This window comes from Solanum verrucosum, unplaced genomic scaffold (assembly GCF_900185275.1).
Source record: "Solanum verrucosum unplaced genomic scaffold, falcon-dt-bn FXZP01000159.1, whole genome shotgun sequence".
NCBI lineage: Eukaryota > Viridiplantae > Streptophyta > Magnoliopsida > Solanales > Solanaceae > Solanum > Solanum verrucosum.
In genome coordinates this window covers 1,800,588-1,816,432 of record NW_026020705.1, presented here as the reverse complement: position 1 = coordinate 1,816,432, position 15,845 = coordinate 1,800,588, and the positions used below count along the sequence as shown (strand labels likewise).

The 15,845-nt window shown below is 34.5% G+C and overlaps 2 protein-coding genes across 2 annotated transcripts; one reads left to right on the top strand and one right to left on the bottom strand.

Annotated features, from left to right (window-relative positions):
• Window positions 1–8,341: 8,341 nt before the first annotated feature.
• LOC125812437 (uncharacterized) lies at window positions 8,342–9,958 on the top strand. Its single transcript, XM_049491925.1, has 2 exons — window positions 8,342–9,243; window positions 9,349–9,958. Exons 1-2 carry the CDS (start codon window positions 8,342–8,344, stop codon window positions 9,956–9,958), a joined length of 1,512 nt encoding a protein of 503 aa, XP_049347882.1.
• Window positions 9,959–13,436: 3,478 nt separating this feature from the next.
• Window positions 13,437–15,053, bottom strand: LOC125812436 (uncharacterized). Its single transcript, XM_049491923.1, has 2 exons — window positions 14,152–15,053; window positions 13,437–14,046 (listed from the first exon to the last, which is right to left on the bottom strand). Exons 1-2 carry the CDS (start codon window positions 15,051–15,053, stop codon window positions 13,437–13,439), a joined length of 1,512 nt encoding a protein of 503 aa, XP_049347880.1.
• Between the last annotated feature and the right edge of the window lie 792 nt (window positions 15,054–15,845).

Here is a 15,845-nt window from a genome sequence, read left to right as displayed (position 1 = left end):
CATGTACCCTTGGCCTACCAAGCAAGATGTTATATGAAGTCTTTACACCAATTACATGTAACCACACGCTTGATTGCAACTGTTCAATAGTGAGGTCTATTTTGACGGCCCCAATGGCCCCTTGTCCTCCTTGGTTGAATCCTTGTATCATCAAGCGACTTTCAGTAAGATCCGTTGTTGAGATCCCAAGTTCTTTCATGGTGTGAATCGGAAGGATGTTAATCTAGATCCACCATCGACTAGGATTCTAGTCACCCTTTTCTCACATGCAAAACCAACCATGAATAAAGGGTGATTATGAAGTGTGTCACCTAGTAGAAGATCATCATCAAAGAATGTGATTTTAGCCATGCACACATTCTCGACTTCAGGAGATGACTTTGAAGCATCTTTTGGTGATGTACATGATGCAGTTGTATCTTTCGCTTCATACTCATCGACATTACAACATAGAGTTTTTGTGCCATCGCATGTGAACTTGGTGTAAAACCAACTTGGAAAATATTCTCCTAATGTAATTGATTGATGCAACTCTTGGTAGTGGTGCACCTTTATTTCCTCCTTCTTTGAGTGCACAATCAAGGTTTTTAGTTTGGGTCTCCTTATCATCTTTTCCCTAACATGTCGCTTCATTGACTCTTTATGCTAACTTGCCTTTCGACATTTACAACGAGTTACGAGAGTCCAGCCCCAATCATCAAAATGATCTACTTGGTCTCCATTTTCTTTTGTCGGTCCTTCTCCTACGGAGACCACATCACATAGCATAGGCAGAGGCATTAACTCATTTACATCAATGAGTTCGAAGTCTCCAAACTTAACCATTATTTTCTGATTAATGTTTGGGATGACTTGTTGTCATTTCCTTCAACAAAATTGCAGGTCATGATCGGATTGGGTAAGTCAAAAGCAATACTGACTTGATTTGAACTCAATTTCTCATCTTCGAGTTCAATCTTCCCTTCGCGAGCTAAGTCTATGATTTTATCCTTAAAGACGAAGCATATCTCGATAGGATGGCCAACCAATCGGTGGTATTTGCAGTATTTTGGATCATCATTCCTCCCAGCTTCATTTTATCGTTTCATTTCTTAACTCAAAGAGTTTCTTCTCAAGGAGTTCATCAAAGATTGCGGAGATATCTGAGTAAAGAAATGGATAGTCCTTTTGTTGCATTTCCTTCAAGGTGAGCTTTTGATTTGTCCTTCAGAAGAAGCAGTCGCTTTTGCACTCTGCATATTGCCTACCTTGGTGGTGAATTTTGCCTGAGAAGCATTGACGTTCATGGATTCTTTGTTTTCAGCCTTGGACAAATATCTCACTTTCCTAAATTCTTGCATTTCTTTGCCCTTGTAGAGTTCGTGGACAGGTGACTTTTTACTTCAAATCGACGACAAGCTTAACTCCACATCATGAGCGTGAGTGGCCTATTCTTCAAAAGGTTTAGGCTTTATGCCTTGAAAAATATAGTGGAGACCCCAATGCATACCTTGAACGCACATCTCTATGCCTGAAGCTTCACCAAGTTTGTCTTTACAGTTTAGACTTGCATGTCTCTATCGATTAATGAAGTCAAAGACCGGCTCTTCGTTTCACTGACGTGTATTTGTAAGTTCCACCATGCTTACGGTACGTCTTGTGCTATAGAAGCAGTTGAGAAATTCTTGCTCCATTTGTTTCCAACTATCAATAGAACCAGACTCAAGGTCTGTGTACCAATGGAAAACGTTATTCTTAATGGAGCGGACAAATTGTTTGACGAGGTAATCACCATATGTTCCAGCATTGTTGCAGGTTTTAATGAAGTGTGCCACATGTTTCTTTAGGTTTCCCTTACCAACGAACTATTGAAATTTTAGAGGTTGATAACCGGCAGGAATTTTTAAGTTATCAATCCTTATAGTGTATGGCCTTGCATATTTAAAGGAGGATTTTTTAGCAACCTCATACTTGTGATTAATGGTCTCCATGATGAACTTCTAGATTTGGTTGATCGAGATTGTTCCTTCAAAGGAAACTTGGATCTCTTTAGCATGCTCCTGCTTTCTGCGGTGATCGACCGTCTCTTGTACTTGCGGACATTTTCCAAGTGCATAAATTGATTCTTCATCCATCATGCATTCCACCCTATCAGTTAGCTTAAAAATCAAGCATCTTGATCTTGAATATACTTGGTCAAGTCCTCGATAGCTTTTGTCAAGCTCACAAGTTGTTCTTCTACGGATAAAGTGTTAGTCACCATCGTGTGCATTACCATGGTAGGTGATGGAGAATAGCGTTGATTTTCTAAACATGAGATGCAAACATGTTATGTGGGGTAGATCCCATGCTTAAGACATCATTGTCGATTGAAGCGAAGGGATTTTTGTATCTAGATAGGCTCAATTGGGCAATAACCCTCTCGACCATTTAAGCGATGTCTTCTTTTGCGGCTTTTGGAGGAACCTTTACACCTTTTGTAAACGAACCAAAGACAATAGCAGATTCGGACGGCACTCGAGAGGCTTGTTTTCCTAGGAATTTGGCTTGGTTCCTTGTGATAGGTACTATGTTTCCCACATTAACATCAAGGATGTTTTCCACAGCGATGCAAAATTTGGATCCATCAGTTTATGCAGATGCAGATGCAGATATGGATATGGAGGTAGATCCATATTTGGATGCAGATGCAAATTTCGAGTTGATCTTCTAAAAAGCCATCTTAGTGTTCTTGAACTTTGATTTTCGAAGAGAAAATATGAGAGGTAAAGATTGTCCCACTGGGCGTGCCAATTTGTATGCGTCTAAAGTTTCGTTGCTGAAATACAGCAAACAAGAAAGAAAAATAGCAAGCAAACAACAGTATTTGTATTTGAATTTATGCGAAGGTTACAATCTTTATAAAAATCTTTAAGAAAGGATATGCAATCCCCTGATTATTCTCATCACGAATGTTCTTGATTTGATGGAATACTTGTGGCTCAACACTTGGAGCGGAGACTTCTTTGTATGTGAAAGACTTGCAGATCACCACTGAAGAGCAAGGATTCTCTATGTATTTCTCTGTGTGTGTTCTTCTTTTTTTGCCTTTTTCATGTCTCATGAGAACCCCTTTATGTAGTTGTGAGCTAGGGTTTTGGGGGTATTTCGGTCTTCAAGTAATTTTAGAGGACCTTGGGCTTGAAGAGCATGAATTGGGCTCGTCTTGTTAACTTAATGGACTGGCCCAAATGTAATTTGGACATTATTTAAGTCATATATTTTGACATAAATATTAATCCGGCTTTATTAATCAGTAATTTCACTTGGTCTATATATCATGAATTTATGGATTACTCCAAAATTTATTATGGATTTATCAATAAAATTTCACTGTCTACAGTTATCTGTATATTTAATAAATATGGTCCAACATACTTCCGAATGAATATTTTTTTTGTTTTCTCTCTAAGTCAATAACTTTAATAAATTATATTTTTTTCCTCTAAGACGACGGACTATAAAAAAGATTATGTTATCTCTCTATGTCGATCAAGTGCCCTCCTTTACTGTACAAAACTCTTCTCTTGGTCATTTATATTTAATATGACGGACTTATGAATTCAAACGTCAAGTAAATACTCTTTATGATTTTTGTTTCATTAGTGAATTACTATAATCTGATCATTGTTGTTATCCGGTACCAGATAGATTGGATCCTACTAAATTCAAAAATTACTTATATGATAATGTAACTATTTTTTTTTTTTAAAAAAAATAAGTGGATTTTTTAAGGAAAAAGACTTAAATATGTTAGCGAACTTTGAGAAAATGCTCATCTATGTCATCCATTGAAAGTTTGGCTCATCTATGCCATTTTTGTTTGATAAAAGGCTCATCCATGTGATTATTTGTTAACAGAAATGACATAGATGATCTTAACTTTTAACGAATGACACAGATGAACTTTTTCTCAAAGTTCAATGGCATATCTGAGTCTTTTTCCTTTAAAAAAAAGATTTAATTAATATGTGACACAATCATAATTGACCGCGTGTAAAAAATGATTTTGCTAAATTGAAAATATTTCAAGTATACAAATAATAGCATGGATGAACCTTTTTCTCAAACGAAAAATGACATAGATGAGCCAAACTTATAACGGATGACATAGATAGGCCTTTTTCTCAAAGTTCGATATCATATTTGAGTGTTTTCCTTTTCCTTTTTAAATATACTTTCTATCAAAAGTCATTATTTTTGTGATATTTGATAAATATATAGGTGTACACATGCATAGAAATCAGTTACTTTTGACATAAATAATGTCACGACCCTGACCGTCGTGATTGTCACCCACACTAACCCTCCGGTGGGAGAACCACTACTACAACTCAAACCAAGCAACTAAACCAAAACTAAGGCATTTAAGTACACGAAAGCAAGAAGAATACTAAGGAAAGAAATAGAGCTCCCATAAACTCTAACAAAAGTTTAACATTAATAAACTAACAATGCGGAAATTCAACCCCTAGAACCTAAAAGTCAATGTATCAAAACTCTACTAACGACAAGTCTATGAACAAGGGGTACAACCCCGAAATTAAACAACACCTTAAACCAATAGTCTAAGTCCGAAAAGAATAGACTTAAATAAGAGAGATCCATGGCAACCTGAAAGAAATGGCTCACCCTTGAATCCGTTCACGCTCAATAGTCACTTAGCTGAGGTCTATCAATAGCCACATGAAGATTCCCTGCACTCAACAAAGAAAGAGCAAGTGCAGTAGCAGTACATAACCACAGTGTACTGGTAGGATCATGCGACTATCCTATTAAGTGTAACATACATTAGTCAATACAACAGTATAATCAAATGCACATATCGAACATATACAATATCATCAACATATATGAACAATGAACAACTTCACGATTCTCACATATCACAGTTATATCAATTTAGAGCAACATACCGTCTTCCAATATCAATCATCATTAGATATGAACGAACTCATCACAAGTAGATACACAACACAATTCAATGATCCTCTCAAGGAACCCAATTCAATGGTCCTCTCATGGAACCAACACCCAAACAGTTAGCATAGTGGAACGTGGTATCCGATCCCATAATTATACCGAACGTGGCAACTGATCCCATAGTTATATCGGAACGTGGCAACCGATCCAAGTTAGTTATGTCGGAACGTGGCAACCGATCCAAGTTAGTTATGCCAGAACGTGGCAACCAATCCAAGTTAGTTATGCCGGAACGTGGCAACCAATCCATTCAATACACCACAATCACAAGTATATCCTCAAGATCATACATTTAAGTCATGATTTCATGATAACCGTCATTCATCTATTTCATTTACAACAAGTGTGATCAATAATGCAACATTCATGTACATACATGTATCATAATGAAGCAAGAACAAACATACATCACACAATCATAGAATCACAACCATCACCCACCTCGAATCCAAGCTTGAATCCCCTAAGGCACTTGAATCTTCCCTTTTTGGATTATTCCCGCTTGTTCGAGGTCTACAAACAATCAATTTAATACGAGAATCAATAAACAATCATTAATTACCCAAATTACTAACAATTCTATGAACCCTAGATCAAATCCATGATCCCAATTATCCAAATTAGTGTTGTTTCCACCATAGAATCTATAGCAAAACCCTCCCCCATCAATATTCACCCATTCTATTACGTTCTACGGATCGAAAAATAGATTCGGGGAGTGAAAAGCTTACCTTTAGCCTCAAAAATGGTGAAAAACGAGTAGGAGTTGCCTAGGTTCGTTCCTTAGCTCTAAAAATTGAAAAGTGTCAAATAATGTCGTTTAGGGGTTTATTTATGACTTTAAGTCGCGTCAAACCCGCCATAACGACCCTCACCCCACTGTAGCGGCCCTGTTAAAGCGACCAAAAGCTCCGCCAGAGCGGCTTGCACGAACTAGTGAGCTATTTTAATAATTCCAAGACCCCAATTTCACAATACACCTTTAACCAACTACGCTCAGAAAATATCGTTCACACTAAGATCGATTTCGGGAGTTCTACTCACCCGAATTCAATTTCGTAAAGACGTACAGATTCCTTAACGGGTTATCTAACCACTCATATTGCCAGAATTATAAATAGATCACCCGATTGTTACCAGATTTTCCTACACCTTAAAGACTCCGATTTCATCCAAATCTGGACTAGGTTGGGAAATTCCAAGTTACTACCAAAAAGTTTTCTGACCCCAATTCTCTCCCCATTGGTTTTTCCCTATCGACGGAATCAGGTCGTTACAAATAACTAGAAATTTTTATTTTTCAAAAGAAAAATTATACACCTAAAATTACATATTTAGAGATCATTTGAACTAAATTTCACAAATATCAAATTCATACATACATATATATATATATATATATATATATAAGGTAATACACGTGTGAGGCATATGTGTAAAAACTAATTACTTTAAAAACTAGAAGATAAAGAAAAGTTTTTACTTTGGAAAAAACATGCATCTTATAGAAACATAACCAAGATTCATTTAAACCAAACCAACAAAATAGCAACAAAACATTTATCAACTTGCATTTTCGAAAGAGGTTGTTGTTACTACTCTTGCTAGCAGGGGCGGATGTATAGTGCTTCGAGGGGGGTCATCCGACCCCCCTCGGTAAAAAAATTACACTATATATATAAGATTGATTTTTTTATGTACATGTATATATTTAAAATTGAACCACCTGAATATATATCAAAGGAGTAGCCCAATGGTTGAGGGGGTTCAAGATTTCGCTCAAGTGAGCATTGGGTCGCGGGATCGAGTCCAAGCAACAACATTTTTTTTTGTTGTAATTTTTAGCGATTTTACAGGCTGTTTTTTTTTTTTTTTTTTAAAGTTAAAGATAGGCCAGCCCATTTTTATTGAACAAAAGGGGCAAAAAAAGGCCCAGATCAGCCCATGTCCACAAAGCCTAAATTAAAGCCCTAAATCATTCTTTCTAATTACAAAATAGGAAACTACCCTAGCAAAGAAAGTCAGCAAAACAGAGAAATTTTCAACCATTGAAAATTTAGAGACATTTAGAGACATTGAAAACCAACCCTGTTGCTGCTGCTTGCTGCCCTGGTGGACGAGTGGTGGTCCTCTTAATCTCATTCTCAGATTCTCTCTTTCAAGCTCCATTTGTGATGGCAACTTCTGTAAGTTTTCTTTTTCATTTTTTTTTTAATTGTTATTTTTCAGAATTCTATGCTTTGATTATGGTATTTATTGATGTGTTATTTTATTTAGCTAATTGAATTCAGATATTCACTTCTCTTAACAATTTTTTATTTTTCATATAAAAATTTCAATTCTATTAATTGATTATGAAAGTTATAATTTTATTTGTTTGGCCTTATTTGTTGATTTTATATGTTTATTATGGACATTCAACATTTCTTAAATGGATATTAACTTTTATTTATGAGATTCAAACTTTTGTTCATTGTTTATAATTTGTTTTGGTCCTTATTGCATATTTAATTTTTGTAAGTTCTCACTAAATTTTTATTACGATTCAGTCTCAATATTCAGTGAAGAAGTATTTTACACAAGTACCGAAATCAACTTTAGCCTCTCAAAGTCATAGTCAATCTAATCAAAAAGAAAATACTAATCATTCAGAAGTGTCGTTAGATTCTTCTCAAGAATTTGATTTGAGTTCTTTAAAGTTTGATCCTGGTGAAAGAACATCAATATTGAACTATCATCCAAACCACCGTGATGTTATTAGAAGAGCATACCTTTTGAATGGTCCTTGTCAACCTCGTTTGGCGGTGCAAGAGTATCCTCAAACATATATTTTTGGATCAATGCGTCGTTTTAATCATGAGTGGTTTGATGATATATATCATGATTGGTTGGAGTATAGTGTTAGTAAAGATGCAGTCTATTGTTTGTATTGCTATCTTTTTAAAGATCATAACACTAATCAAGGAGGAGGGGAGACATTTTCAACTATAGGATTTAAGAGTTGGAACAAAAAGGGTGGTCTTGACAAACATATTGGTCTATCGAATAGCATACATAATCAATCAAAAAAGAAATGTCAAGATTTACTACAACAACGGCGGTCTATTCAATTTGCATTTGAGAGACAATCTAATCAACTCAAGCATGGATATTATATGCGCTTAAGTGCGTCGTTGATGTAGTAAGACTTCTCATAAGTCGGGGATTTGCATTTCGAGGTCATGATGAATCTAAATCATCACTTAGTAGGGGTAACTTTCTTGAAATTCTCTCATGGTATGCAAAAAAATGTGATAAAATTCATGATTATGTTTTGAAACATGCTCCTGTAAATGATCAAATGACTTCTCCAATGATTCAAAAAGATATTGTGAGTGCATGTAAGATAGAGACCGTTAAAGCTATTCTTGACGAATTAAATGGTGACTACTTTGCTTTACTAGTTGATGAATCCTTTGATGTGTCACGCAAGGAGCAAATGGCTATCGTATTTCGTTATATTGATAGAATGGGATTTGTAATGGAGCGACTTATTGACATTGTTCATGTTGAAGATACTAGTGCTTCATCTTTAAAGGAGGCAATTTTTAATTTACTTGCTCAACATTCTTTGAGTCCATCAAGTGTGCGTGGACAATGTTACGATGGGGCAAGTAATATGCAAGGTGAGATCAATGGCCTTAAAATGTTGATTAGACGAGAAAGTAAATCGGCTCATTCAATCCATTGCTTTGCTCATCAACTTCAACTAACTCTTGTTGGGGTCTCTAAAAAATGTGTTGAAGTGGGAAAACTTGTAGTATTGATCTCAAATATTTTTAATGTATTGGGATCTTCTTTTAAGCGTATGGATAATTTACGAGATTCTCAAAAATCAACAATTCAAGTGGCATTAGATATGGGTGAACTTACAACCGATAGGGGCTTGAATCAACAACTTGGTCTTTCAAGAGCTTGTGATACTCGTTGGGGATCTCATTATAAATCCTTTAACAATTTTATTATTATGTTTGGCTCTATTCTTGAGGTTCTTGAATCACTTGCTCTTGATGCAAGGAGTATGGATGAAAGAGCCAAGGCAATGGGACATCTTGAAGCTTGTCAAACATTTGAGATTGCGTTTATGTTGCATTTGATGAGAGATGTCTTAGCAATCACAAATGAGCTTAATAAATGCTTACAAAAAAAAGAGCAAGATATTGCAAATGCCATGCTACTTGTTGAAGTAGCAAAGAGAAGGTTGTAAGTCTTAAGAGATGATGAATGGGATTCTCTTATTGCCAAGGTATCTACATTTTGTATCAAACGTGATGTTTTGATACCTAACTTTGAGGAGCCATATGTTAGCTCTTTAAGATCACGGCGGAAACTTGCTAACTATACAATCTTACATCATTATCGTGTTGAAGTGTTTTGCAATATCATTGATTGGCAACTTCAAGAACTTAATGATCGTTTTGATGAGGTGACTACCGATTTGCTCCATGGAATTGCTTGCTTGAATCCAATTAACTCATTTTCAAGTTTTGACATAAGAAAAGTAATGAGAATGGCTGAATTATATCCAGATGACTTTGATGAATCCAATATGAGTATTCTTGAGAATCAACTTGCAAGTTACATTGTTGATGTTCGTGATGTTGATGAAAGGTTCTCCGATCTAAATGGGCTTTGTGATCTTTCCAAAAGATTAGTTCAGACAAAGAAACATTCAAATTATCCTCTTGTATTTCGCTTAGTGAAACTTGCTCTACTTTTACCAGTTGCCACTGCCTCCGTTGAAAGAGCTTTTTCGGCAATGAAGTTTATCAAGAATGACTTGCGGAGTCAAATGAGTGATGATTTTTTTAGTGGTTGTTTGGTGCCTTATTTAGAAAAAGATGTATTTGATAAGATTTCTAATGATGTTATTATTAAGACATTTCAAGATATGAAACCTCGTAGAATACAATTGTAAAAATGTATGTAGTTGTATTTTCAAATGTAAAACTATGTTTTGATAGGTTTATCCGCATGTTTGGTTTCTTAACCTCCCTTCAAGGTTGTGTAGTTTTGTAATGTAATGAAGTCATTTTATGCCAAAAAGAATTTTTGTGAAGAAATAGTATTTTCGCTTTGATTTGTGTTTTTTGTTAGTCTTTCTAATGTTAAATTTGTGCTTGCTCTCTTGCACTTTTAGGAGCCGAAGAGAATTCTAAAGGAATTGAAGAACTTGTAGAACTTTTTGATTGAATTGTGCTACTTTATTATCATTTTATAGATATGTACTTTAAATTTGTTTCTTAAGATGAGTTGTAATTGTAAGAAATTATTTGAACTAAGGATTTTTTTTGTTAACCCGTTTGTTAATCAATCCGTCCATATATGACCCGACCCGTTTATTTATGGATAATATTAGCGTATTTAATTTTTTTTTTTTGAACCCCCTTGATAGAATTCCTGCCTCCGCCACTGCTTGCTAGATTCTTGTGCTCCGATTCTTTTTCGGATCACACATAGCAAGAACTTAGTACACTGAATTGTCCTTTAACCAAATACCAAATTAAAAGGATAAACAAGTATAAAACAACGGGTTAAGAACCTACATCAATTTTGAGTATTCTGTGGAGCTCCAAGGTCAAATCCAACTTCATATTGTTTGTCTCTATCACTTTTTTAAAATTTGGTTAAAATTTTAATGAAAATGTAGAAATTGCATTAACATTTTAAGAAAGATTAAATAGACTCATAAAAAAATATCTAACATGTTTTAGATATCAACAATGTAATAGAGTTGAAGTAATCAAGAGGTACAAATTAACTAATGCATAAGTGTTATAACTTCTACTTATGACTCTCATATTATATTTTTATTTATCACCTTTTAAACCATAAAAGGTATAGAGATTTTTTCCAAAAACCAATGCATATGTGTTATAACTTCTACTTATGACTCTCATATTATACTTTTCAAAAGGTACTGAATATTAATCAAACTAAACCGATACCCAAAAGAAACCAAAAACATTGAGATGGTTTCAAAAAGTCCAATTTTAGTTTTACAAAATAGAAAAATCAAAAATTAATATGGTATAAATTTTATAAAATAACCGGCCGAACAAATTCATTGACAAGTCTTAGTAGAAATTATTGAATGGGCAATGACCATTGAGTTAGGCGTATTTAGGGAGCTTTATTGGGCTCTTAAGACATAAGCCTAACAGAACTAAGTCTCACACAAAATTCGCAAGGCATTTTGAAAGTAATATGAATATCGTTGGTTTAAATCTGGTGGTAAGAGTTCTCTTTTTTAGGTGTCAGAGTAGGTGTCCGCACAGTCGTGGAGTTTGGACCATGACAATTTGATATCAGAGCTTAGGTTACTGGTCTCTCAATATAAGAGCAAATGTCGAATAGAGTCTTGTAGATAAATCAATACAAAGAGCTTCAACAGGAAAGTCATTTCAATCAAATCCATTCTTGGGGTCAAATAAAGACAAAATAGAATATGATAGTGACCTAGCGATCAAACTCAAATTCTAAAAATAAGTCAAGGCCATTTTACCATGTCTACCATCCACATCTAATCTTCGAGAATCTAACATTTGTTGCACTTCTTTCATTTCTTTCGTGTGGTTTGTTGCTTGCTGGTAGGTTGATTCTTATCAGTATCTCTATGGAGTAATTAAATACCGTTGTCTACAGCTGAAACAACACAACTAAGAAAAATTGGAATCGAAAAGGTTCCAATTGGCAGCTGGTCTTACAAGCTACGTAAATGCATGAATGATCAGCTAATGATCATCCATGATGCCAAAAAAAGGTAATGATCGTAATTTAATCTAGTGGTAAAGCTTGAAATTGTAGTTATGTGCATTGTTTGCCTGAATAACTACAAATATGTGAAGTGTAATTATTTGTATGATTGTGAAACTGTAATATGAAAAAGGTCATAGATTGATTATGTGTAGTGAGTAAGTTATAAAATTGCTATGAAGCTCAATTGAAATTTTGTCTGAAATTTTGGGTATGTGCTTTCCATTGGTAATAAGGAAAAATAAATTAAGACGGTGGAGAAACTCCAATTTCAGGACAATCATGATTGGTTTTGAGAACCATGAGGGCTATTTTGGTATGATAGCGGGAATGTGATGTGAGGAACAATTTTCTAGTGTGATTCATGATTGGTTTTATGTTAAGTGGTGTGAAGTTTTTAATTATACATTGTTGGGGTTAGTTTTGAGGTTATATTTAAGATCACAATGTGATTTCAAGGGTTATCATTGATAATTGGGAATGTGAAATGAGAGAAAGTTGTAGAAATTCACAATTCATGCGCTACCGTCATCCGGACCGCCATGCTCCATAGCGGGAGTCGCTAAAATGGCATACATGATTCTATAGCGGGGAGAACAGGACAATGTCTCTACCCTGTTTTGTTTTTAATTTTTGGGTTGTTTCAAATCGTTAACTTCACTGGGAGCTATAGTGAAAAACCGAAGATAATAAAAATCGCTTAAAACACAAACCTGACATGCATTTACGATAATAGAGTTAAAAATCAGCTGCCATGTGCAAACATAAAAAGGGGAACAAAAAAGGGAAATGATATATAAAATTAATTATAGAGAAAATATCATACCATTGTAATAAACTTTTGATATAATGAATGATCGTTCTAACAAACTTTGATTGTACTGCAAATGATTTTAGTTCCATTAATGAATTAAAATAGTCTTCTCTCTTTTTGAAATCTAATTAGGACTTTATTGTTGAAGATAATGCACATATTGGATCCTACTAAATTAACTATCTTCGACTTTAATTAGATTTTAGAAAATAAAAAAAATGAGAAAAACAAAGATTTGTTAATTTTTTACACAATAACTTTTCTTTTAGTGGGATGGGGGTGGGGAATTTATTTAAAATAATAAGGTGAAAAGCGCATGGGACATGTCCAGTGGCGGAGGCAGGAATTCTATCAAGGGGGTTCAAAAAAAAAAAAATTAAATACGCTAATATTATCCATAAATAAACGGGTCGGGTCATATATGGACGGATTGATTAACAAACGGGTTAACAAAAAAAATCCTTAGTTCAAATAATTTCTTACAATTACAACTCATCTTAAGAAACAAATTTAAAGTACATATCTATAAAATGATAATAAAGTAGCACAATTCAATCAAAAAGTTCTACAAGTTCTTCAATTCCTTTAGAATTCTCTTCGGCTCCTAAAAGTGCAAGAGAGCAAGCACAAATTTAACATTAGAAAGACTAACAAAAAACACAAATCAAAGCGAAAATACTATTTCTTCACAAAAATTCTTTTTGGCATAAAATGACTTCATTACATTACAAAACTACACAACCTTGAAGGGAGGTTAAGAAACCAAACATGCGGATAAACCTATCAAAACATAGTTTTACATTTGAAAATACAACTACATACATTTTTACAATTGTATTCTACGAGGTTTCATATCTTGAAATGTCTTAATAATAACATCATTAGAAATCTTATCAAATACATCTTTTTCTAAATAAGGCACCAAACAACCACTAAAAAAATCATCACTCATTTGACTCCGCAAGTCATTCTTGATAAACTTCATTGCCGAAAAAGCTCTTTCAACGGAGGCAGTGGCAACTGGTAAAAGTAGAGCAAGTTTCACTAAGCGAAATACAAGAGGATAATTTGAATGTTTCTTTGTCTGAACTAATCTTTTGGAAAGATCACAAAGCCCATTTAGATCGGAGAACCTTTCATCAACATCACGAACATCAACAATGTAACTTGCAAGTTGATTCTCAAGAATACTCATATTGGATTCATCAAAGTCATCTGGATATAATTCAGCCATTCTCATTACTTTTCTTATGTCAAAACTTGAAAATGAGTTAATTGGATTCAAGCAAGCAATTCCATGGAGCAAATCGGTAGTCACCTCATCAAAACGATCATTAAGTTCTTGAAGTTGCCAATCAATGATATTGCAAAACACTTCAACACGATAATGATGTAAGATTGTATAGTTAGCAAGTTTCCGCCGTGATCTTAAAGAGCTAACATATGGCTCCTCAAAGTTAGGTATCAAAACATCACGTTTGATACAAAATGTAGATACCTTGGCAATAAGAGAATCCCATTCATCATCTCTTAAGACTTACAACCTTCTCTTTGCTACTTCAACAAGTAGCATGGCATTTGCAATATCTTGCTCTTTTTTTTGTAAGCATTTATTAAGCTCATTTGTGATTGCTAAGACATCTCTCATCAAATGCAACATAAACGCAATCTCAAATGTTTGACAAGCTTCAAGATGTCCCATTGCCTTGGCTCTTTCATCCATACTCCTTGCATCAAGAGCAAGTGATTCAAGAACCTCAAGAATAGAGCCAAACATAATAATAAAATTGTTAAAGGATTTATAATGAGATCCCCAACGAGTATCACAAGCTCTTGAAAGACCAAGTTGTTGATTCAAGCCCCTATCGGTTGTAAGTTCACCCATATCTAATGCCACTTGAATTGTTGATTTTTGAGAATCTCGTAAATTATCCATACGCTTAAAAGAAGATCCCAATACATTAAAAATATTTGAGATCAATACTACAAGTTTTCCCACTTCAACACATTTTTTAGAGACCCCAACAAGAGTTAGTTGAAGTTGATGAGCAAAGCAATGGATTGAATGAGCCGATTTACTTTCTCGTCTAATCAACATTTTAAGGCCATTGATCTCACCTTGCATATTACTTGCCCCATCGTAACATTGTCCACGCACACTTGATGGACTCAAAGAATGTTGAGCAAGTAAATTAAAAATTGCCTCCTTTAAAGATGAAGCACTAGTATCTTCAACATGAACAATGTCAATAAGTCGCTCCATTACAAATCCCATTCTATCAATATAACGAAATACGATAGCCATTTGCTCCTTGCGTGACACATCAAAGGATTCATCAACTAGTAAAGCAAAGTAGTCACCATTTAATTCGTCAAGAATAGCTTTAACGGTCTCTATCTTACATGCACTCACAATATCTTTTTGAATCATTGGAGAAGTCATTTGATCATTTACAGGAGCATGTTTCAAAACATAATCATGAATTTTATCACATTTTTTTGCATACCATGAGAGAATTTCAAGAAAGTTACCCCTACTAAGTGATGATTTAGATTCATCATGACCTCGAAATGCAAATCCCCGACTTATGAGAAGTCTTACTACATCAACGACGCACTTAAGCGCATATAATATCCATGCTTGAGTTGATTAGATTGTCTCTCAAATGCAAATTGAATAGACCGCCGTTGTTGTAGTAAATCTTGACATTTCTTTTTTGATTGATTATGTATGCTATTCGATAGACCAATATGTTTGTCAAGACCACCCTTTTTGTTCCAACTCTTAAATCCTATAGTTGAAAATGTCTCCCCTCCTCCTTGATTAGTGTTATGATCTTTAAAAAGATAGCAATACAAACAATAGACTGCATCTTTACTAACACTATACTCCAACCAATCATGATATATATCATCAAACCACTCATGATTAAAACGACGCATTGATCCAAAAATATATGTTTGAGGATACTCTTGCACCGCCAAACGAGGTTGACAAGGACCATTCAAAAGGTATGCTCTTCTAATAACATCACGGTGGTTTGGATGATAGTTCAATATTGATGTTCTTTCACCAGGATCAAACTTTAAAGAACTCAAATCAAATTCTTGAGAAGAATCTAACGACACTTCTGAATGATTAGTATTTTCTTTTTGATTAGATTGACTATGACTTTGAGAGGCTAAAGTTGATTTCGGTACTTGTGTAAAATACTTCTTCACTGAATATTGAGAC

What these genes read in the sequence shown, in the direction of transcription:
- LOC125812437 (XM_049491925.1), top strand. Translation starts at nt 8,342, where the DNA reads ATGACTTCTCCAATGATTCAAAAAGATATTGTGAGTGCATGTAAGATA. An exon ending in GAAGTAGCAAAGAGAAGGTT is followed by an intron (nt 9,244 to 9,348) that starts GTAAGTCTTAAG and finishes GCCATATGTTAG; the next exon opens with CTCTTTAAGATCACGGCGGA.
- LOC125812436 (XM_049491923.1), bottom strand. Translation starts at nt 15,053, where the DNA reads ATGACTTCTCCAATGATTCAAAAAGATATTGTGAGTGCATGTAAGATA. An exon ending in GAAGTAGCAAAGAGAAGGTT is followed by an intron (nt 14,047 to 14,151) that starts GTAAGTCTTAAG and finishes GCCATATGTTAG; the next exon opens with CTCTTTAAGATCACGGCGGA.